Below are 16,545 nucleotides of genomic sequence, written 5' to 3' on the forward strand. Positions count from 1 at the left end.
CTCATTTCCACTGGGGACAACCGGAGTAACAAGGAATTGCCAATTCAGCTGCAACAATAATGGTATTAGTGATGGCATAAATCACCTCATCAATAGTGGCATGCAATGGAGATTCATCAGTGCTAGTGATTATGAAAATGTCCCAATTAGCCTTGGGAAGAGCCCACCTGGGCAAGCATCGAGATGAGGGACACTGGAGTAGGGTCAGGAAGAGTGGAAAGTGGTCTTCATGTGCTCTCCTGTGGATAGGTGGGAGAAGGCCATGACTGCAAACCAAGAGATCAGTGGCCGAATATGTGCCATGTACCACACTGAAATGTGTGGGGGCACCTGTATTTAGGAGGTAAAGGTCGAGTTGAGTTACTAGGTTGTCAACATGTTGCTACAGCCACTAATCTTGGCTCCATCTCACAAAGGATTATGAGTGTTAGAATCACCCATAAGGGGAACAGGTGGAGAGAGTTGCGAAATGAGTGCAACCAATACATGGGGTGGTGCGTCACCATCTCGAGGGAGGTAGACGTTACAGACGGTAATTTCCTGCATAGTGTTCACCCTGACAGCCACAGCTCCTAAAGGTGTTTGAAGGGGCACAGGTTCGCAACAGACAGAGATAAGGACAAAGATGCGAACTACACCTGATGGTCTGTCACAGGCAGGACAGTTTTTGTAGTACCCCTGATAGCTATGAAGGGTGTGGCTCCGCATTGCAGGAAACCAGGTTTCCTGAAGGACAATGCAAAAAGAAGGTGTAACTCTTTAAAGTTGACGTAACTCAGCCAGGTGAGAGAAAAAACCGCCGCAGTTCCACTGGAGGATGACGCTTTCTACTCCTCCACCTACAGGCTCAGCTAGAGTGATCCCATGCTGTAAGTCCCAACATAACCTCCAATTTGTACTGAAATCTATAGGCCCTTCCCAGAACATCTCTCCTGATTCCATCTCCCTCCTCCCTCCTATGACACCCCACACATCCACCTTCTACATGGCCCCCAAAAATCCACAAACCCAACCGTCCTGGTTGCTCCATTGTAGCTGACTATTGTGCTGCCAGTGAAAAAAATTCTGTTCTTGTTGACCAACACCTCCAGCCGATGTTGATGCCGTCTCCTTGTACACCAATATCCATCAATGCCATTGCCTTGCCACTATCGAGCGCTACCTCTCCCAATGGTCATCCAGGCTCCAAACTCACAACCTCATTCCTTACACACATTACCAACCCTGTCCTGACAAACAGCTACTTTGGCTTTGAAGGAAAGGTTTACAGACGAATCCATGGAACAGCCACAGGCACATGTGTGGCACTCTTCTATGCCGACCTTTTTACGGGCCATCCAGAGGAAACCTTCCTTGCCTCCCAAAACTCCCAACACCTAGTTGGGTTCAGGTTCATTGATATCTTCGTGAACTGGGCCCAGGCCGGCCTGGGTGGCTGAGTGGTTCTAGGCGCTACAGTCTGGAACTGCATGACCGTTATGGTCGCAGGTTCGAATCCTTCCTCGGGCATGGATGTGTGTGATGTTCTTAGGTTAGTTATGTTGAAGTAGTTCTAAGTTCTAGGGGATTGATGACCTCAGAAGTTAAGTCCCATAGTGCTCAGAGCCATTTGTACCATTTGAAATGGACCCAGGACCAAGACACCCTATGTGCATTCCTTCACAACCTCAACACCTACTCTTCCATCCGCTTCACCTCATCCTCCTCTACCCAAAGCACGACCTTCATGGACTTCGACCGCCACCTCTTTGATGGCTCCATTCACACACCTGCCCACATTGAACCCTCTAACCACCAACAGTACCTGCATTTCCGCAGCTACTACCTCTTCCACACCAAAAAATCCCTCCCATGCAGCCTAGCCACTTGTGGACGACGCTATCTGCAATGACAATAACTCCCTTGCTTGCTATGCTGAAGACCTCTTGAAGGCGATACCTCCAAGCCTAGTCCACAAACAGATTTACTTTATCATATCCTCAAACACCTCCAGTCCTTCACCATGCCAAAGAATCAGTTACAAAGGAGTGTGTCACCCTTGTCACCCAGTATCATTATGTACTGGAACACCAAAACCATCTGCTTCTCCAGAGCTCTGATTATCACTCATCTTGTCCAGAAAGAGGAACATCCTACCTAAGATCTGTCCCATTCCTCCTTAAAATGGTGTTCCGTTGCCCATCGAACCTACACAACATACCAGTTTGTCCCTATGCCACACCCACTCCAACTCCCACAACCTCCACCCCCCACCCCCCACCCCGCAGTCCCATTACCAACGCCTTGTCACATGAATTATATCCCTGTGCCCCAGGTGCAAAACCTGCCCTGTCCACTCATCCAGCACTTCTTATTCCAGTCCTGTAATAGATTTATCCTACCCCATCAGAGGCTGGGCCACCTTTAGAAGCAGCCCTGTCATATACCAACTCTGTTGCGAACGCTGCACAACTTTTATGTCAGTTTGACTACCACCCTGTTGTCCACTAGGATGAATGGCCACCGCCAAACAGTTGCCAAGAACAGAGTGGGCCACCCGGTGGCACAACCTACAACTGAGCACAAAATGTGGAATCTCAGTGGCAGCTTCACAACCCAAGCCATCTGGACACCCCCCCCCCCCCCCCCCCCCCCCAAGCACCAGCTTCTCTGAAATATGCAGATGGCAGTTATTCTTACATTGTTCTCCACTCCATCGTCTGGACTCAATTTCAGGTAATCCACTGCACCTTTTTGCACCTGTACTCTCCATCCAACAGTTTCACCTTTCTCCATCCTGGCCTCAGTATCGGGTAGCCTACTATGCCTGCACTCTCCACCCAACTGTTTCCCCTTCCTCCATCCTGCCACTACCTCCCAATTTATGTCCCCATGTTATCTTCAATGTGCCGCTTCCTACCATCTGCTATAACTGTGCCAGCCCATGTACCTGCCTCCCCTCCCTTCTACATTCCTAGCTGGCAAATTGGCTGCCTCCTTCTGAGACAATAGCCACCCAACCCCCAGTCCCTGTCCCTGCCTTCTGCTTCCCTCTCATTTTATTTATCCCACCACATTCTAGCTCGTCAAATGATGACTCTGAAAGCTAGCAAGTGTTCTTTCATTCACGTGGGCCTATGACAGCTCAACACTTCTGCTTTTTGTTGAGTGTTCTCCCTTAGTCCACAAGTATTTACATTGTTCAGGAACTTTCATACAATGTTTAAAATGAACTTTTAATTTTCAGTCTGGAACCCATATCTTCGAGGCAATAGATGTTGGTGCTCCAATACAGTGCATAGACCAAAATTGGGGTAATGTCTACATGGGAAACAGGGATGGAACAATTGCAGTATTCAATATTGAAGTAAGTAGAATTGCATGGATAACATCTCATCAATTTCCAATACAGTATAAAATACTGAAATATAATCATATAAATGCTGTGTATTTATTGTGTATGTGACCGAAAAAATAAACAATGGGATGCATAAAAATACTCACTGTATAACGCAGATGCTGAATGCCAGGTAGGCATATAAATAAGAGTAGTAACATGATAAGAGTCGCTTATGAACTTTTGGAACTCCTCAAGAAGAGTGATCTCCAGTTGAAACCTGAATCACAGATGCTAATCGAAAATGAGTCACTTATAGAATTTCTCAGCCACGAGCTACAAAAATAGCATCACAACCTGTCTTGATTTCTTAGTAAGCTGTCATCAGACATTGTGTTTAAAAATAAAGAAAAAGACAAGTGTCAAATACTGTTAAACTGATTTACTGCTCAAACATCTACACGCAGCTGCTCACTATTGAATATGTTACATAGTAACTCATCAACAAGAGAAGATAGAGCCTCATGGTGTGAACATATCTGCCCTCTGACTGAAGGCTACAGTTAACTAAATGATGGTACAAAGCTGGTAATTTTTAAATTGTAAACATAAAATTAAAAATGTTCACGATACAAAATTGCTTCAATAAAAGAGTTTTATTGTATGATGGTTAATGTGTTCCCTTAATCTGTATGCCTAATCAGTGATTCCTCTGCAACTTAGTGTGCACTGGTATGAAACTTGGTGGCAAATTAAAACTGGGGATGACTCATAACTTGCCCGCACAGCTTCCCTTCCGCCTCTCCCTCTTTCCCATTTTCCAAACTTTAGTGTTACTGAAAGATTCATTCTGAAAACACTCCCCTAGATTGTGGATAGACCATTGTGCTACAAAATTCTTTCCTCCAGGAGAGCTAGTACCGTAATGTATGCAGGAGAATGTCTTTGAAGTTTCAGAGGTAGAAGAGAGGTAAAGGCAGATCATTTGTCTGGCTTATTTGTCTTGTGACTGATAAAGGTCTGGGTTTGAGTCTTTTTCTGATGTATTTTTAATCAGCTGGGAAGTTTCAGAGGCTAGCCTACATGAAATACACCTTCTAAAATAATTCAGGTGTACTTAGAGTCTACCATGGTCACAACATTAAGTGATACTGTTACCTTGTAGGTTACATTCCATCAATGGCACCAGCATGTGGCGTAGTTGAAGGTGTGACAGTTTACATCATAAGGCTTTGACTTATCAAAGGGCTGTCATAGCTGCCCATGCACATGTGACTGCTGAGCTGTGCCCGTGCTATCACTTACAAAGAATTGGGATAGTTCGTACATAAATATGTAACTAAGTTGATGGAGCAGCATCTTTATGTATCAGTTTGGTTAAGAATTGCCTGTCACATTGGAGTGAAAGGAGGGGTGCGGTCTGAGTTCTTGTGTGATTGACAGGTGTATCTCTTGTCAGACATGGGGTGGCTAAAGATTCGACCAAGATAGCAAAGCTGGAATGCCACCTTGAGTGTGTATAGTTCTGAGAATGGGAATCATTTCAGGTTACAATGAAAGAAAGTCAAAGCTAGGCAGAGCGCAAAGTCCTGCAGTTTAGTTCCAGGATTGTACTGTGTAGAAAGAAGAGCTGGTGATTGTTCAGTAGGTGTCTGAAACGTGGGGCAATATGTCTAGGGGAGTGATATGGTAGTGTGTGTGCGTGGGGGGAGGAAGGTTCCTCTAACTGAAGGCTTCACAAGAGTTTCAACAAACTCAGATAGAAAGATTACTATCCTTGCATATGCAGTGTCCATAGATACCAGATCTATAGAGGAAGTCTGTCTGATGAGAATAGGGTGGCTACTGCTGAAATGCAATTATTATTGGTGGTTGATGGAAGCAGTGTGGTTAGAAATTCCAATTGGCGAAGAAAGATTAGGGATCAACATACTTGAGCTCTAATACGCCTTGTGCATAATTTCCTCAGCTTCTTTCATGTTGTAGGAATGTCTTCATTTTTAGTGGAGATGCTGAGTCACAGATAGGCACAACAGAAAGACTGTCAAAGAAATTAGCTTTCGGCCAAAAACGCCATTGGACACACACACACACACACACACACACACACACACAATTCACACACACATGACCACAGTCTCTGCCTGCTGAGGCCGGGCTGCGAGCAGCAGCACATGATAGTAGAAGCAGTCTGGGTGGTGGGGGTAAGGAGGAGGCTGGACAGGGAGGGGGAGGAATATCAGGGTAGGAGTGGAGGATGGTAAAGTGCTGCTTGTGGGAACATACAGGGATGAGGTGGAGATAGGGTAGGGCATATGGTGAGTAGTAATCTAGCCTTTTCATAATATTATTCCATCATGGTTTTTCCATTGCTTGATTTGTCTTCATTTTAGAGTCACTTGAGCACTTCAAACACTGCCATCCTAGTGCATTGTATCGAAGACCCTCATCATTCAGGAATTCCACTCCTCGGGTAGTGGCATGGTACCTTTCTGTGGGAACTGTGGGACAGTAGTCAAAGAACACATTAGCAGTGTACAGAAGTGACTTTTTCCCCTAATGTCATTAAACACTAGTCCACTCTACAGCTTTAATTGCAGGTCAAAATAAAGAGTAATGATTGTAAAATGTGTTTCAAAATGGACGGATTAGTCACCTGATTTAATACATTTATATTGGACTACACCACGGCCAACTAGAGAATAGTAATCTTACTGAACTCAGGTTAATTCCTATGCACTGAAAATTGTCCTTTGAATACTAATGTAACATAAATAGAGCTTTGGGCAGATTTAAATTAATAATGTGAAATTCAACAACTGTTCAGAATAGATCAGATGTTGATTGTTTAGTTTTTGCTCACTGTGACTAGTGATATCGTCATCACAAATATTGAATATGGCTTATGACATACCTTAGATATACTGATAAAAGCTCTGATTATGCAAAACTGTTTTCCTCTGTGGTGTGGATGTGCATCTTTTATGGCATCACTTCTTATGGATTATAAAGAATATTGACAGTTTCTGCAGTTGTGTTACTACATATTCTTATTGCAAGAGTCAATTTTTAAATGTTATTTCTTTTGTACACAGGTGGTGTGGCCATACATAAGATTCTGAAACCTCACCACTATTTCTTATAGGGATACTTCACCCAGTTTTTGCATTTATCTCACAATTGGATTCTCCATTATTTCAATCACTTCTCCATCTTTTTCTCAACATTGTTTTCATAATTTTTGTACACTTACTTTTAGATTTGTCTATGATTGGTACCACACATATAGAATAATTATGAGTGTAAGGATTGGAGGAGAGGAGGACTATTCAAAGTTTGGGACAAAAGATTATTTAGGATCATAGATCAAGGGATGTTCAGCAGTACAGAAAGAAACAAAAATCAGCACTCTCATTCCAGCAGTCTGTTCACTTTTAAGTTTTTTCCTCTTGTGAGAAGTCAATCGGAAAAACAAATACATAAATCAGTTGCCTGTGAGTCTTAATCTACATAGTTGTTTTGTTATTTCCCCTGTTCAAAGGAGATTTATAGAAGGCTTTTGATGCACAACCATTGCCACCCTATAGATTTTTGAAAGTAGATGTAGATGGTAAATATTTATAGATTTATAGAGATTGGTGCTCAGCTGGATGTTACATTTCAGCTTGCAAAAACTTTGAATTATGTGATATTTTTGTATATTTGTACTTATAATTTTACATTTAATACTTTGTTGACCACTACAAATTTTTGTAGACACGTCAGCTTTTGAATCCGAGGCTATCATGTACTGATGAAGCCATCCTTTCATTGAAGACTGCCAAGGAGGGTCCCAGACAGGTTCTTTTAGTATCCTGTCGTAATCAGCCTCTCACTATAAGGGATGCAAAAACAGGTAAATGAAGTAGAATTTATCATAATTGTTTTATAATATGAGAATTCAATCTGTGTATATCGCATAGTACTTTTCCCATGACTGACTGAGAGAGAAATTTTGTATTTCTTCATTATTTTTTTTTTCCCCGTCTTGGCAGAGGGTAATGTGGTATCCTGATGGTAATAAACTATCGTATCTCATTTAATACAGATTAGGCATATTGCCTAAGGGGTACACAGAGACCTTGTGTAATAATGATGGCTGAGGAATATAATAAAAGAATATCTTATTTTAGTTAATGACAGAGCTGAATTTGGGAAAACTTCTGATTGTGTGTAGCAGAAAGTGAAGATTATCAATTATTGGTAATATAATGTAAATGGACAGATAAAAATATCTACTCACAAGCAGAGGCAGGGGAGTAGACACACAAAGGGATTTAACTTTCACAAGGTTTTGGAGCTGGTGGCTTGTTCTTCTGGTGGAAGAGTTGAAGGGGAAGGAAGAGGGGTGAAGGAAAAGGACTGAAGAGATTTAAGGAAAGGGGTACAGTTTAGAAGTCACCCAGAAACTCAGTTCAGGGGAGACTTACCAAGAGAGATGAGAAGGAAAGATCGATTGTCGGGGACTGCACCGGATGAGATTTGAAAACCTAAGAGATTAAAGGTGGAAGACAGGGTGATATGCAAGACAGAGATTACTGCTTAAACATTGTACACGGGTTAAAGTGAAAAGCTAAGTGCACTGTATGTGACAAAAGGCGGGAGGGAGGGGGCAGTGAGAAATAGACAGTTTAGACAGTGAAAGATGTAGGAAACTAAAACGGAGTGAAGAAAAGAGCAATTACTGTAAAGAAATGCTGAGACAGACGAAATTAACATAAATTAAGGCCAGGTGGGTGGTGAGAACCAATGGCATGTTGTTGTGCTAGTTCCCACCTGCGGAGTTCTGAGAAACTGGTGTCTGGGGGCAGAATCCAGATGGTGCTTGTCATGAAATAGGCACCGAGGTTATGCTTGTCGTGTTGTAGAGCATAGTCTGCAGCAGGATATACACCCTCTGCCTATGCCTATTTATCCTAATTGATAATTTGGTGGTGGTGATGCCAGTGTAAAAGGCCGAACAGTGTTTTACATAACAGCTGGTTTCACAGCTGGCTCTCCTTCTGATAGTATATGTTTTGCCAGTTAAGGGCTGGTACAGGTCGTGGTAGAAGGGTGCACAGGGCAAGTCCTGCAGTGGGGACGGCCACAGGGTAGGAGTCATAGCATAGGGAAATGGGTGCAGAAGGAGTGTAGGGTTTATCAGAATATATTGCGGAAATTGGGAGGGCAACGGAAAGCTACTTTTAGTTTGGTGGGCAAGAGCTCAGACAGAATGGATCTCACTTCAGGACACAATTTTTGGAAGTCAAAGCCTGACTGTAAATCTGTAAATATCTGCTTCCAATTAAATTTCACATGGTCCTATTCCGAATCCCATGTCACTTTCCTTGATGTTGATCTTGTCCTCACTGAAGGCCAGCTACACACTTCTGTCCACATTAAACCTACCAACAAACAGCAGTGCTTACATTTTGACAGTTGTCATCCTTTCCATGTCAAACGTTCCTTCCCATGCAGCCTTGTCATGTGAGGCAAACGTATTTGTTTGGATGCAGACACTTTACGGCAATACACCACCACTCTCACTTCAGCCTTCACTGGACATAATTATCACAACAGCATAGTTCAAAAGCAGATTTCCTGGGCCATCACATCCAATCCTGGTACTGCTGATCCATCCAAAAAACAACTTCAGAGCACACCACTTAAGTCACCCAGTATTATCCTGGTCTTGAATGTATCAATGAGCTACTTTGACAAGATCATGACTTCTTAAAATCATGCCCTGAAATGAGATCTATTCTGTGTCAGATTTTGCCCACCACACATAGAATGCTATCCGTTGTCTTCCGATCTCTGCAATATCCTTGTCAGACCCTGTGCTCCTTTTGCACCCATCTCCCTACCATATGGCTCCTACACCCGTGACTGTCCCCAGTGTAAGACTTGCCCTGTGCACCCTCCTACCACCACCTATTCCAGCCTGGTAACTGACAAAACATATACTATCAAGAGGCACCTGTGAAGCATCATGTCATATACCAGCTGTTAAGTAAATTTTGTTCAGCATTTTACATCGGGATGACTACCATCCAGTTATCAGTCAGGATGAATGGGCATAGGCAGAGGGTGTATACAAGCAACACACAATATCTCGTTGCAGAGCATGTTGTACAACATGATAGTCATGACTTCGGTGCCTGTTTCACCACACGCGCCATCTGGATTCTTACCCCAGACACCAGTTTCTGAGAATTCTGCAGGTGGGAACTAGCACTATAACATGTCCATGGTTCTTGCCACCCACCTGGCCTTAATTTACATTAATTCCATCTGTATCAGCATTTATTCACAGGCCGGCCAGTGTGGCCACGCGGTTAAAGGCGCTTCAGTCTGGAACCGCGCGACCGCTATGGTCGCAGGTTTGAATCCTGCCTCGGGCATGGATGTGTGTGATGTCCTTAGGTTAGTTAGGTTTAAGTAGTTCTAAGTTCTAGGGGACTGATGACCTCAGATGTTAAGTCCCATAGTGCTCAGAGCCATTTATTCACATTAACTACTCATTTCTTCACTCCTTTTTAGCTTTCTACATCTTTTGTTTCCTGACTTCTCTATTTTTCACCGTCACCCTCTCACCTCTGTCTTTAGCTTTCACTCTTATTAACTCATACAAGATGTTTTAGTAGTAATCTCTGTCTTGCATATTATCCTGTCTTCCACCTTCAAGCTCTCGGGTTTTTCAAATCTCTGTTCTCCATGGAAGGACTACTGTCTGTGCTTGTGAGGACCTAGGCCTGTAATTTGTGTATCAGAATTTGGAAGATTTCTGTTGCAAGAGTGGCATTCGGCATCTTACAACCCCTCCATTTCACCGTCAGTGGACGTGGAATATCAACAGTTTATTAGTTTATTAGTTAGTGTGTTGGGGGAGTAGGAAATTGTACTGGATGTGGAATATCAACAGATAGAAATCAACTGTCATTCATAAAAAAAAGTCTGGGCCAATAAAGAAGAAACAGAGAAAGGAAATGATCATGAAAAAACTAAGTGTTTAAAAAAGTGAGAAGGAAAAGAATTTTAGATTAGCTTTCAGCTCTTTCTCCCACACGTTTATTTTCATCTACCGAATATCAATATTCCAGTTTTTAGAAGTGAAATTACAGTGACCAGTCCAATACTTTGCACCATTGACTGCTACAAATGGCATATTCTTTGTTCCAATCATTGTGGTTCCACATCCATCCATTTCATTCACCTTCATTTAGCTCTTTTGTTATCAACTGTCAAAGCCATGGTCACTAATGCATATTAGTCTTTTCTTTGCTGCCACTAGAACATCCTGGGACAGCACTACAGTATTCATACATTGTCCACAGTACTCACAGGTGAGTCAGAGACTGACTGAAGTTTTTCTTCAGGAATGATCACCATCATTTTTCTTTTCTTTCATGTAATTTTTTTAATCCCTCACTTGAAACTTCAGGGCTTTTTGAGGCTTTCAGTCTCATATTTTATCTGTTGGTGTCAATCATATCTGAAACATGACCTCTGAAGGTTCATTTGTGCAATTTATCAAACTTCCGTGTGTGATTTTGAATAATTAATTAATGGAATTTAAATGTGTTTTGTTTTATTGTGTTCTACAGTTTTTATTAATTGTAGAAATAACTTCATGTAACACCGTACTCTGCATGACTTCTTTTCCCCCTCGTATTGACCAATAAGGAACACATAATAACTTCAGTTCTGCTTCTTTCCTCATTGTTTTTTTGTTTTTCTAGAACTCTTTCATTTCTCCCCATGTTCTTTTTCTTTCTTCTGTCCATGTTGTTCCTGATTTCTTATTTCTTCTAAATTTAATATTTTATTTTTCAAAAGATTCCTCTGTGCCATTTCCTATTCTTTGATGTTATTTCTTTCTAGATCTTTCCTTGTTTCTCTAATCCATGCTGTTCTCGATTTCTTCTTCCAGAAATACAGGAATATTTGTTTTTGAGCCTATTCTCATTCATTCGGTAGAGGTGTCCAAAAAAAGATTAATCTTTTACTTCTGGTATTTTCTCTATAGTTCTGTAGATCTCCTCATTACCTCTCATTTTACAGCCATCTGTAGTTTGCATTGCACCCATCATTGGTCTAACTATCCATCTTTCAAGTGCCTCTATTCTATGCAGCTTATAGTTCATTGTTAGACATTCACATCCATATAAACATTGTGGTTGTATATCTACAGTAAAGTGTTTTAGTTTAGTTTTTCTAGATATGCATTAATTGTTCTAAATATTCTTTGTAAACCATATGCTCTTTCCATTTTGTTAAGCCTTACATTTACTGCAGATTTTTCTTGTCCATTCTGTTGTATAGTTTATCCAAGATATTTGAATTTACTTACTCACTATTTTATGTATTTGTGTTTCCATAAATTTTAGTATATTTTTTATGTTTGTCATGAATTTTGTTTTTTCAGCTGAAATTTTGAGACCAGTTCTATTTGCTTTTTCTTTGAGAAGATTTATTTGAATAACTGCATCTGTCAGATTTTCTAAAAGTATTGTAAAATCTTCTTCAAGAGCCAGGCAGTTTACCTTAATTCCATTTATTTCCATCCTAGAATTGTTGTTTCAATTTTGTGATCCTTGAGCTCCAAATTCCAGATCCTTACAATGTTTTCTAGAACACTGTTAAACAGCAAAGTTGATGAACTCTCCCCTTGTCTAACACCAGTTTTTATTTTGAATGGCTGGGATAATTCTCCCATAAATTTAACTCCAGAAATTGACTTTGTTAGTGTTTCATTAATAATGTTTGCTAATTTTGCTGTAACACTAAATTTTTTAATGATTTTTTCTATTGTCTCTCTGTCAACTTAATCAAATGGTTTTTGAAATCAATAAATGATTCTGTTATAGGTTTCTGGTTAGCATTCTGTAGTGAATTATCGATTTTAGGTTTAAAGTCTGTTCTGTGCAGATTTTCCCTTTTGAAAACCTCCTTGATATTCTCGCAATTGTTTGTCTAAAGTTGCTACGATTCTTTGCAGGAGAATTTCCGATAATAATGTCACATAGAAGAATGTGTAATTATATGAATGACCATCACTTAACTTCACTTAACGAAGGTTTATTCAGCACTTGCACATACAAGAGTGCGGAGCGAACTGCCTCTGGTCAGAACACATACAGTATATATACAGCTACAGAACATTCCAGTACAATGATTCTTGACATTTGTGGATACTTCTAGAATGTACTCGAACCGAATATAGAAATTAAAATTGTACAGTCCAGGTGAATTTTGAACTCATGGCACTCCATGCAACAGTTTAGTATCATAACCACTACACCATGGTGCCACTCAGCTTCTTCTGCGACATTGCTCCCTCCTTACGAGAACAGCGTCTCGGTGTTACATCCTCCTAGTCCGATAACAAGTCATCGGTCCTGCATACTCTGACTCCCGATAACTGATGCTCGCCCTGGCGGTGATCTTCTTAGAACTTTTTTTGCTGCTACGCTCTTTGTCACCTTTCTGCTTGTTGCCTGCCGCTGGAGCTTCGAGTTTACCCTGGCAGGATCCTTGTAGGGCTTCATTCGAAGGACATGGACCATATCTCTGATCTTTCGTCGTTGGGGTCGAAATCTTCAACTTCATAAGTAACATCAGACAACTGTCTTACAACCTTATAAGATCCAAAGTAGCGCCTGACGAGCTTCTCAGAGACACCAACCTTCCAAACAGGAGTGAAGATCCAGACGAGGTCACCAGGTTGGTAGACAACAGGGCGGTGGCTCATGTCATACCTTCAGCGATCATTTTCTTGAGCCTGCAGCGTGTGGAGTCAAACTGCTGAGGTTCCTCAGCTCTGGTTAACACTTGGCCAGTGTAGTCATCGTCCACATCATCAGGATGTAATGGAAACACAGTGTCCATCGTCGTAGTCACCTCACACCCATGCACCAGGAAAAGTGGCATAAATCCTGTGCTGTCTTGTTTGGCGGTGTTGCAGGCAAATTTCACGAAAGGTAGCATCTCATCCCAGTTGCTCTGCTTAACATTGACGAACATTGATAGCATGTCGGCCAAGGTGTTATTAAGGCGTTCAGTAAGCCCATTAGTTCGCGGATGGTAGGCAGTCGTCATGTGATGAGTGATGTTGCACCGACAGTTTATCTCTGTCACAAGATTCGATTGAAAAAGTTTCCCTTGATCTGTAATTAATGACCTTGGGGCACCGTGTTTTAATACAATGTCTTTCATGATGAATTTGACTACCTTGGATGCTTCAGGTTTTTTCATGGCTTTTATAATGGCGTAGCGTGTCAAATAATCAGTGCAAACAATAATCCATCTATTGCCACTGGCAGATATTGGAAATCATCCGAGGAGGTCAATCCCAACACGCTGGAAAGACATATCGGCTGGTGGAATTGGTATGAGTCAGCCAGGTGGTTTCTGAGGAACTGCCTTTCTCCCCTGGCACTCTCTACAATGTGATACATAGTGATGGACACTCCTAAATAAACCTGGCCAGAAAAATCTCCTGTGTATTCTATCGTAGGTCTTAATAAATCCTAAATGTCCTGCATCAGGTGTGTCGTGGAATTTCTGTAGAATATCTAAGCGCGTGTGCTTAGGAATCACTGGTAGCCACTTCTTTCCTTACGGATGAAAGTTTTTCTTGCAAAGTAATCCATTAAGTACCTTAAATTGTCCTTTCACATCCTCTTACCCATTTAAGGCAAGCATAATTTGAGATATCTTGGCGTCCTTCTCCTGCTCAGCAGAGAGATCCTGGAGTGTAGCGAGACAGTCACTATCTTCATCAAAGCCTGGGTGGTCTTGCACAGGGCTTTTTGAGAGACAGTCGGCATCTTAGTGTTTTCTTCCAGTTTTGTACACTGTGGCAATGTCGTACTCTTGAAGACATAGTCGTCCTGTTGGATCTTTAAAACCTGTCAGCCAACAAGGTGATTGATGGTCTGTAACAACTGTGAATGGCCTTTCATAGAGATAATGTCAAAGTTAGCACATGGCCAGATCACAGCAAGACATTCTCTTTCTGGAGTTGAGTAGTTTCTCTCGGCTTTTGTAAGTGTTCTAGAGGCATAGACTATAACCTTCTCTTTTCCATTCGAAATTTGCACCAGAACAGTACTGATCCCATGCCCACTGGCATCTGTGTGTAGTTCTGTAGGTGATCTCTCATCATACAGACCAAGTACAGGGTCAGCTGTCAGAGCTTTATACAGCACATCGAAAAATCTTGTTGAGCACCACCCCAGATAAATTTAGCATCAGCTTTTAACAACTCTTTGAGTGGCCTAGCTTTGATACAAAAGTCTTTGATAAAACAACGGTAATAAGAACATAATCTGAGGAAGCTTCTCACATCTCTAATACTTTTAGGAATAGGAAATTCCGTTACAGATCTCACCTTTTCTGTGTCTGGCCGCACACCTTCGTTTGACACAAGGTGTCCAAGTATTTTGATTTCTTTTGGTCCAAAGAGACACTTTCTTTGATTAAGTTTCAGTCCGCCTTGTTGGTGACATTTAAGAACGACCCTCAGTCTTTTTATATGTTTATCAAATGTCTGTGATAACACTATAATGTCATCTAAATAACAAAGACACATCGTCCACTTCAGGTGATGTAGAAGATTATCCATCATCCGTTCAAAAGTTGCTGGTGGTGCATTACACAAATCAAACGGCATTACCTTAAACTCATACAGGCCCACAGGGGTGATGAATGCAGATTTCTCACGATCAGCCTCATCTACTTCGATTTGCCAGTATCCCGAGTACATGTCCATGGTTGAGAAAAACTTAGCCCCCCTTCAGACAATGCAGTCTATTGTCAATTCGTGGAAGAGGGTAAATGTCCTTTTTAGCTATCTTATTAAGCTTCCTGTAATCAACACAAAAGCACCAACTGCGTTCCTTCTTCCTGACGAGGACCACTGGTGACGACGATGGGCTCTGTGAAAGCCGAATGATGTCATTCTTCATCATTTTCTCTACCTCATCGTGAATTATTCGACGTTCCATTGCTGACACATGGTATGCTCTCTGGCTTATTGGTTGATGGTCTCCAGTGTTAATTCAGTGCATCACTGTCGATTTGTCTAATTTGCTCTTCACCTGTGGATTGAAGCATTCTGAGAACTCTTGAAGAATGGCAAGTAGCTTCTTCTGTCGTTCCTTAGTGAGATCTGGTGATAGTCAAGCTAGAAGATCTTGTCTCATAGTGATAGTGGCAATTTCGCCCACAGACTCGGCATGGGAGGTTTCTATGACGCTCAGATGTTCTTCAATTAATAGCTCAGTGTTTGCTACGCACATGCGTCTTGGAACGATCTGCGGTTCTTGGCGACAGTTAACTATCCGCAATTAACTGAATCCATTCTTAAAATGAGACGACAGAGGCTGGGCTGACCAAGTTATTCTTCAGTGGTATGCTTATCTTTCATTCCACTACAAGATCCATGGGTTGATGTATGGCATGACCTTTCTAGCGTTGTTTGCAGGAATGATCATTTCATCCTGCACACAGTCTCCACACAATCGGATGCGCATCTTCCTATCCACAGTATCTTGTCTTGTCTAGCATAATATTCGAGTGACCACAATCTATAATAGACTGAGAAGCTTACAAAAAGTCCCATCTAAGAATGACGTCATTACTACACTCTTGTAAGATGATGAATTCTAAGGGCCACTTATACCCACGCGAATGGTACATCTTCCTGTAGGTTTTACATATTTCCCATTAGCCACCTGCAGCAGAGAGGTTTTTTTTTTTTTCTTCTTCCAACGATTACAGTTTTCTGTAATTGGTAACGGTACTTCTCTGAAATGACTGAATATGTTGCTCCAGAGTCTACAAGAGCTTGGGCTGGTCGGCCATCCATTAGGATATCGACGTACTTTCCTATCATTTTTGTAGTGATTGACGGCGGAGGATTTTTCGCTTTGGCGGCCTCACCTCCAAGAAAGGTCGCACCCTTTCATTTTCCAGGTTGCAGCGGTTAGGTGATCGGCTGGAACTTCTAAACAGCGATGGAGACCTTTATTGGTGTGTTGGGGAGCATCCTCTCCAGCGGCTAGCTTGCGGCGATGGTGACCTACGTCGTCCTGCACCCACATCTTCTTGTTCATCTTCGTCGTCCCAGAGTTGGTGTCTGCTAAGATCGGTCTGCTGTCTTCTAGTGCAGGCGTCATCATTTATCCGCCACCTTTCTTGAC

At 41.9% G+C, this 16,545-nt stretch overlaps 1 protein-coding gene across 1 annotated transcript in view; it reads left to right on the forward strand.

The window, feature by feature from the left end:
* Positions 1 to 16,545, forward strand: part of LOC124595821 — a 134,740-nt gene that overhangs the window by 71,341 nt on the left and 46,854 nt on the right. The window contains exons 7-8 of the mRNA XM_047134755.1: positions 3,227 to 3,346; positions 7,073 to 7,211. Of these exons, the coding sequence (XP_046990711.1) occupies positions 3,227 to 3,346; positions 7,073 to 7,211 (259 nt within the window). The remainder of the gene's footprint in view (positions 1 to 3,226; positions 3,347 to 7,072; positions 7,212 to 16,545) is intronic.

The sequence above is a fragment of the Schistocerca americana genome, chromosome 1 (genome assembly GCF_021461395.2).
Source record: "Schistocerca americana isolate TAMUIC-IGC-003095 chromosome 1, iqSchAmer2.1, whole genome shotgun sequence".
NCBI lineage: Eukaryota > Metazoa > Arthropoda > Insecta > Orthoptera > Acrididae > Schistocerca > Schistocerca americana.